Source organism: Pseudophryne corroboree, chromosome 9 (assembly GCF_028390025.1).
Source record: "Pseudophryne corroboree isolate aPseCor3 chromosome 9, aPseCor3.hap2, whole genome shotgun sequence".
Taxonomy (NCBI): Eukaryota; Metazoa; Chordata; class Amphibia; order Anura; family Myobatrachidae; genus Pseudophryne; species Pseudophryne corroboree.
In genome coordinates, this window is record NC_086452.1 from 311915098 (window position 1) to 311923811 (window position 8714).

At 47.1% G+C, this 8714-nt stretch overlaps 1 protein-coding gene across 1 annotated transcript in view; it reads right to left on the bottom strand.

The window, feature by feature from the left end:
• The window catches only part of GSG1 (germ cell associated 1), a 108461-nt gene extending 100708 nt beyond the window's left edge, over window positions 1–7753 (bottom strand). The window contains exon 1 of the mRNA XM_063940429.1: window positions 7441–7753. Within this exon, the coding sequence (XP_063796499.1) occupies window positions 7441–7753 (313 nt within the window). The remainder of the gene's footprint in view (window positions 1–7440) is intronic.
• Between the last annotated feature and the right edge of the window lie 961 nt (window positions 7754–8714).

An 8714-nucleotide genomic window follows, 5' to 3' on the forward strand; every position in this document is an offset into this window, starting at 1 on the left:
CGGTGAGTAAATTCTTATTTTCTCTGACGTCCTAGTGGATGCTGGGAACTCCGTAAGGACCATGGGGATTATACCAAAGCTCCCAAACGGGCGGGAGAGTGCGGATGACTCTGCAGCACCGAATGAGCAAAAGCAAGGTCCTCCTCAGCCAGGGTATCAAACTTGTAGAACTTAGCAAATGTGTTTGAACCCGACCAAGTAGCAGCTCGGCAAAGTTGTAAAGCCGAGACCCCTCGGGCAGCCGCCCAAGAAGAGCCCACTTTCCTCGTGGAATGGGCTTTTACAGATTTAGGATGCGGCAGTCCAGCCGCAGAATGTGCAAGTTGAATCATACTACAGATCCAGCGAGCAATAGACTGCTTTGAAGCAGGAGCACCCAGCTTGTTGGGCGCATACAGGATAAATAGCGAGTCAGTTTTCCTGACTCCAGCCGTCCTGGAAACATAGATTTTCAGGGCCCTGACTACGTCCAGCAACTTGGAATCCTCCAAGTCCTTAGTAGCCGCAGGCACCACAATAGGTTGGTTCAAATGAAAAGCTGATACCACCTTAGGAAGAAATTGGGGACGAGTCCTCAATTCCGCCCTATCCATATGGAAAATCAGATAAGGGCTTTTACATGACAAAGCCGCCAATTCTGACACACGCCTGGCCGAAGCCAAGGCCAAGGCCAACAGCATGACCACTTTCCACGTGAGATATTTTAGTTCCACGGTTTTAAGTGGCTCAAACCAATGTGACTTAAGGAAATCCAACACCACGTTGAGATCCCAAGGTGCCACTGGAGGCACAAAATGGGGCTGAATATGCAGCACTCCTTTAACAAACGTCTGAACTTCAGGCAGTGAAGCCAGTTCTTTTTGGAAGAAAATCGACAGAGCCGAAATCTGGACCTTAATGGAACCTAATTTGAGGCCCATAGTCACCCCTGACTGTAGGAAGTGCAGAAATCAACCCAGCTGAAATTCCTCCGTTGGGGCCCTTCTGGCTTCACACCACGCAACATATTTTCGCCATATGCGGTGATAATGGTTTGCGGTCACCTCCTTCCTAGCTTTAATCAGCGTAGGGATGACTTCCTCCAGAATGCCCTTTTCCTTCAGGATCCGGCGTTCAACCGCCATGCCATCAAACGCAGTCGCGGTAAGGCTTTGAACAGACAGGGTCCCTGCTGCAGCAGGTCCTGTCTGAGCGGCAGAGGCCATGGGTCCTCTGAGATCAGTTCTTGAAGTTCTGGGTACCAAGCTCTTCTTGGCCAATCCGGAACCACAAGTATAGTTCTTACTCCTCTCCTTCTTATTATTCTCAGTACCTTGGGTATGAGAGGCAGAGAAGGGAACACATAAACCGACCGGTACACCCACGGTGTCACTAGAGCGTCCACAGCTATCCCTTGACCTGGCGCAATATCTTTTTAGCTTTTTGTTGAGGCGGGACGCCATCATGTCCACCTGTGGCCTTTCCCAATGTTGTACAACCATTTGGAAGACTTCTGGATGAAGTCCCCACTCTCCCGGGTGGAGGTTGTGCCTGCTGAGGAAGTCTGCTTCCCAGTTGTCCACTCCCGGAATGAACACTGCTGACAGTGCTAACACATGATTTTCCGCCCATCGGAGAATCCTTGTGGCTTCTGCCATCGCCATCCTGCTTCTTGTGCCACCCTGACGGTTTACATGGGCGACCGCCGTGATGTTGTCTGACTGGATCAGCACCGGCTGGTGTTGAAGCAGGGGTCTTGCCTGACTTAGGGCATTGTAAATGGCCCTTAGTTCCAGAATATTTATGTGTAGGGAAGTCTCCTGACTTGTCCATAGTCCTTGGAAGTTTCTTCCCTGTGTGACTGCCCCCCAACCTCGAAGGCTGGCATCCGTGGTCACCAGGACCCAGTCCTGTATGCCGAATCTGCGGCCCTCTAGAAGATGAGCACTCTGCAGCCACCACAACAGCGACACCCTGGTCCTTGGAGACAGGGTTATCAGCCGATGCATCTGAAGATGCGATCCGGACCACTTGTCCAACAGATCCCACTGAAAGATCCTTGCATGGAACCTTCCGAATGGAATTGCTTCGTAAGAAGCCACCATCTTTCCCAGGACTCGCGTGCAGTGGTGCACCGACACCTGTTTTGGTTTTAGGAGGTCTCTGACTAGAAATGACAACTCCTTGGCCTTCTCCTCCGGGAGAAACACTTTTTTCTGTTCTGTGTCCAGAACCATCCCCAGGAACAGTAGACGTGTTGTAGGAACCAGCTGCAACTTTGGAAAATTCAGGATCCAGCCGTGCTGTTGTAGCACTTCCCGAGCAAGTGCTACTCCGATCAACAACTGTTCCCTGGACCTCGCCTTTATAAGGAGATCGTCCAAGTACGGGATAATTAAAACTCCCTTTTTTCGAAGGAGTATCATCATTTCGGCCATTACCTTGGTAAATACCCTCGGTGCCGTGGACAGACCAAACGGCAACGTCTGGAATTGGTAATGACAGTCCTGTACCACAAATCTGAGGTACTCCTGGTGAGGAGGGTATATGGGGACATGCAGGTAAGCATCCTTGATGTCCAGTGATACCATGTAATCCCCCTCGTCCAGGCTTGCAATCACCGCTCTGAGCGATTCCATCTTGAACTTGAACCTTCTTATATAAGTGTTCAAGGATTTTAAATTTAAAATGCGTCTCACCGAACCGTCCGGTTTCAGTACCACAAACATTGTGGAATAGTAACCCCGTCCTTGTTGAAGGAGGGGTACCTTGATTATCACCTGCTGAGAATACAGCTTGTGAATCGCCTCCAGCACTGCCTCCCTGTCCGGGGGAGCTGTCGGCAAGGCAGATTTGAGGAAACGGCGAGGGGGAGACGTCTCGAATTCTAGCTTGTACCCCTGAGATACTACTTGTAGAATCCAGGGATCCACCCGTGAGCGAGCCCACTGGTCGCTGAAGTTCTTGAGACGGGCCCCCACCGTACCTGGCTCCGCCTGTGGAGCCCCAGCGTCATGCGGTGGACTTAGAGGAAGCGGGGGAGGACTTTTGTTCCTGGGAACTGGCTGTATGTTGCAGCTTTTTCCCTCTACCTCTGCCTCTGGGCAGAAAGGACGCGCCTCTAACCCGCTTGCCTTTCTGGGGTCGAAAGGACTGTACCTGATAATACGGTGCTTTCTTTGGCTGTGAGGGAACATGGGGTAAAAATGCTGACTTCCCAGCTGTCGCTGTGGAAACGAGGTCCGAGAGACCATCCCCAAACAACTCCTCACCCTTATAAGGCAAAACTTCCATGTGCCTTTTAGAATCTGCATCTCCTGTCCACTGCCGAGTCCACAATCCTCTCCTGGCAGAAATGGACATTGCGTTTATTTTAGATGCCAGCCGGCAAATATCCCTCTGTGCATCTCTCATGTATAAGACAGCGTCTTTAATATGCTCTACGGTTAGCAATATAGTGTCCCTGTCTAGGGTATCAATGTTTTCCGACAGGGAATCTGACCACGCAGCTGCAGCACTGCACATCCATGCTGAAGCAATAGCTGGTCTCAGTATAATTCCTGAGTGTGTATATACAGACTTCAGGATAGCCTCCTGCTTTCTATCCGCAGGCTCCTTTAGGGCGGCCGTGTCCGGAGACGGTAGTGCCACCTTTTTTGACAGCCGTGTGAGCGCTTTATCCACCCTAGGGGATGTCTCCCAACGTGACCTGTCCTCTGGCGGGAAAGGGTACGCCATTAGTAACTTTTTAGAAATTACCAGTTTCTTATCGGGGGAAGCCCACGCTTCTTCACACACTTCATTTAATTCATCAGATGGGGGAAAAACCACTGGTAGCTTTTTCTCCCCAAACATAATACCCTTTTTTGTGGTACCTGGGGTAATATCAGAAATGTGCAACACATTTTTCATTGCCGTAATCATATAACGAGTGGCTCTATTGGAATGTACACTAGTCTCATCGTCGTCGACACTGGAGTCAGTATCCGTGTCGACATCTGTGTCTGCCATCTGAGGTAGTGGGCGTTTTAGAGCCCCTGATGGCTTTTGAGGCGCCTGGGCAGGCACGGGCTGAACAGCCGGCTGTCCCACATCTGCTATGTCATCAAACCTTTCATGTAAGGAGTTGACACTGTCGCGTAATTCCTTCCACATGTCCATCCATTCAGGTGTCGACCCCGCAGGGGGTGACATCACATTTATCGGCACCTGCTCCGCCTCCACATAAGCCTCCTCATCAAACATGTCGACACAGCCGTACCGACACACCGCACACACACAGGGAATGCTCTGACTGAGGACAGGACCCCACAAAGTCCTTTGGGGAGACAGAGAGAGAGTATGCCAGCACACACCAGAGCGCTATATAATGCAGGGATACACACTACACACAGTAATTTTTCCCCTATAGCTGCTATAATACACAATTTGCGCCTAAATTTAGTGCCCCCCCTCTCTTTTTTACCCTATTGAGCCTGGAAACTGCAGGGGAGAGCCTGGGGAGCGTCCTTCCAGCGGAGCTGTGAGAGGAAATGGCGCCAGTGTGCTGAGGGAGATAGCCCCGCCCCCTTCACGGCGGACTTCTCCCGCTTTTTTTAGGATATTTTTGGCAGGGGATTTTACACATATATAGTCTTACTGACTATATTATGTGTGTTTTTGCCAAGCTAAGGTATTTATATTGCAGCCCAGGGCGCCCCCCCCCCAGCGCCCTGCACCCATCAGTGACCGGAGTGTGAGGTGTGCATGGGGAGCAATGGCGCACAGCTGCAGTGCTGTGCGCTACCTTAATGAAGACCGGAGTCTTCAGCCGCCGATTTTCTGGACGTTCTTCTTGCTTCTGGCTCTGCAAGGGGGACGGCGGCGCGGCTCCGGGACCGGACGACCGAGGCTGGGCCTGTGTTCGATCCCTCTGGAGCTAATGGTGTCCAGTATCCTAAGAAGCCCAAGCTAGCTGCAAGCAGGTAGGTTCGCTTCTTCTCCCCTCAGTCCCTCGAAGCAGTGAGTCTGTTGCCAGCAGATCTCACTGAAAATAAAAAACCTAAATATACTTTCTTTTCTAAGAGCTCAGGAGAGCCCCTAGTGTGCAACCAGCTCGGCCGGGCACAAAATTCTAACTGGGGTCTGGAGGAGGGGCATAGAGGGAGGAGCCAGTGCATACCAGGTAGTCCTAAATCTTTCTTAGTTGTGCCCAGTCTCCTGCGGAGCCGCTATTCCCCATGGTCCTTACGGAGTTCCCAGCATCCACTAGGACGTCAGAGAAAAGTATTTGGACAGCCACCGATTGTGCAAGTTGACCCACTTAAAAAGATGAGAGAGGTCTGTAATTTCCATCATAGGTACGCTTCAATTGACAGAGACAGAATCTGGAAAAAAAAAAAACCCAGGAAATCAGATTGTATGATTTTTAAACAATTTACTTGTATATTCTTGTGGAAAATAAATATTTGGACACCTACCAAGCAGCAAGATTTCTGGCTCTCACAGACCTGTTACTTCTTCTATCCTCCACTCGTTACCTGTATTAATGGCACCTGTTTGAACTGGTTATCTGTATGAAAGACACCTGTCCACAGGCAGACTGCTACCTCTCCACCATGGCCAAGACCAGAGAGCTGTCTAAGGACACCAGGGACAAAATTGTAGAGCTGCACAAGGCTAGGATGAGCTACTCGACAATAGGCAAGCAGCTTGGTGAGAAGAGATCAACTGTTAACACAATTATTAAAAAATGGAAAAAATACAAGATCACTGACAATCTCCCTCGACCTGGGGCTCCATGCAAGATCTCACCTCGTGGGGTATCAATGATCTTGAGAACAGTGAGGAATCAGCCCAGAACTACATGGGGGGACCTGGTCAATGACCTCAAGAGAGCTGGGACCACAGTCACAAAGGTTACCATTAGTAACACACTACGTCATCATGGTTTGAAATCCTGCAGCACTCGAAAGGTCCCCCTGCTTAAGCCAGCATATGTCCAGGCCCGTCTAAAGTTTGCCAGTGACCATCTGGATGATCCAGAGAAAGAGTGGGAGAATGTAATGTGGTCAGATGAGAGCAAAATTGAACTTTTTGGTATAAATTTCACTTGCCGTGTTTGGAGGGAGAAGAATGATAAAATGGCATCCCAAGAACCCCAATACTCACTGTGAAGCATGGGGGTGGAAACATCATGCTTTGGGGCTGCTTTTCTGCATAGGGGACAGGACGACTGATCCGTATTAAGGAGAGGATGTATGGGGCCATGTATCGTGAGATTTTGGGCAAAAACCTCCTTTCCTCAGTAAGAGCATTGAAGATGGAACGCGGCTGGGTCTTCCAGCATGACAATGACCCCAAACACACTGCCCGGGCAACTAAGTGGGTCCTGGAGTGGCCTAGCCAGTCTCCAGATCTCAACCCAATAGAAAATCTGTGGAGGGAGTTGAAAGTCATTGTTGCCCGGCGACAGCCCCAAAACATGACAGATCTAGAGAAGATCTGCTTGGAAGAGTGGGCCAAAATACCTGCTACAGTGTGTGCAAACCTGGTCAAGAACTACAGGAAACGTTTGACCTCTGTAATTGCCAACCAAGATTATATTACAAAGTATTGAGTTAAACTTTTTGATTGTTCAAATATTTATTTTCCGCAAGAATATACAAATAAATTGTTTAAAAATCATACAATGTGATTTCCTGGGGTTTTTTTTTTCAGATTCTGTCTCTCACAGTTGAAGTGTACCTATGATGGAAATTACAGACCTCTCTCATCTTTTTAAGTGGGTCAACTTGCAGAATCGGTGGCTGTCCAAATACTTTTATGCCCCACTGTATACTGTATTATGGGGCAGATTCCACGACAGTGGCTCTTAGAAGAGCATCTCCTGGTGAAAGCTAAAGAGTAAAGTGCTGACTAATGATATAACTTTACTTCTGGGATTGTGCCCGGCTTGCTTAATGTACTTACAGTACACAGCCAAAATGGCTGAGCTCTGAAAAATTATGGGGACTGTTGATACTCTAAATAGAGGCAATACTCCTAAAATAGCCATATTCAGAGTATGGAATGCAATTTTTAGTTTCATAAATAGGCCCGTTAAGCTACTAAAACGTCTAACCACTTTGTTAAATGAGGTAGCAACTAAATTAGCACCATCAATGTTCTAATTCTTTATATAAATCAACCAAACAATTTATCATTGTTCATGGGAGAAAGCACTTTACACTATGGCAGAGAGAAAATAGGCATTTTTATGATTGACTCAACAATTTGTTGGTGGTCTTGTAGAATGAGCCACCTGAATCCCACATGCCGTTTCTTGGTCTGTTCCGTTCTACGCTGTATAACATGTCTAGAGCAATAATCCCAAAGATCCTTTTTAAGGCCCCCACCCCAGCTGGAAAAGCAAATGGAAACATAATATATTATCCTTATTTTTCTGCAACATTATGCTCAGAACAATACTAATTGACTTACCTGCCCCTAAGATGTTCTCCTCACAAGAATACCAGATGCCAGTGTGGAAATAACGGAAAGCAAATCGGTCATCTCCAGTCTCCCAGCTGTAATGGACCACATTTTGCACAGAGGCATTGAGGCCTTCCATGGCCATGGGGACCCCTATGCACTTGGTGGCTTTCCCATTGCCACACAGTGGCTTAGGGACCTTCTGAGTACCTTCACACCAGTAGCTGCTAAGAAGGGCGGTGGTGGAGAGAGCCAGGGATACCATATTGAAGCTTACTGCCAGAATAGCGCGACGCCAGTGGACAACCTCTTTGAGCTCCATCTACAGAAGGAAATTGTAAAATGATTGTCACTGTTACATACAGGCCACAGTAATCAATAATTACATTATCTTGAAGAAACATTCACCATAAAAAGCCCCATATTGATTGTGAATTAACGTAAATGAGTGTTACATGTATATTAAAAAGTTCCAATAGTTTGTGTTTACTTGTTCTACCAAGCTGAACGTTAAGGACTGCTTTCTGCAAAATGTTATTTTAGGGTGCTACTATCTCTCTGGTTCCTCTATAAATATGCAGACAGGAAATCTACTTTGCAAATGAAAATATTTTCCCTATGAATCACATTATTACCTGAAGTATGTTCAGTACCAATGACTTCTTCACATTTTTACATACAGTAGGTATCTGTGAATGTTGCCAATAAGCTATTTATACAAGGCAATTAACATTTAGGTGTAGTGGTGTGTTAATTAATATTTGCTACAGTGTATCATCTTCAGGTACCTGATAATAGAGATTAACATAGTATGTGTCAGATACAGTAGAGCTGCCTGGGACATGATGTTGCAATGCACATTTTAGGGCATTAGTTTCTATTGTGAATATATCCATCTGAAATGATACAGTACTATTTATCATTAAGATTTAATTGTCATTACAGTAGGGAATTTAACCCCAACACCAAAAGGTCAATTTTTTTTTTAGAAATAAAAAGCAATATATATTTTTTTTTCCATTTTATTGGTGCATTTGATCATCATGCACATAGGGCAATGAGCTTACCCACAAAATTTGTACAAAGAAAAAAGCAATACATAGGATTTTAATTACCTACCGGTAAATACTTTTCTCGTAGTCCGTAGGGGATACTGGGAATCCATTTAGTACCATGGGGTATAGATGGGTCCACTAGGAGCCTTGGGCATTTTAAGAATTTGATAGTGTGCGCTGGCTCCTCCCACTATGCCCCTCCTACCAGACTCAGTCCTGGAAACTGTG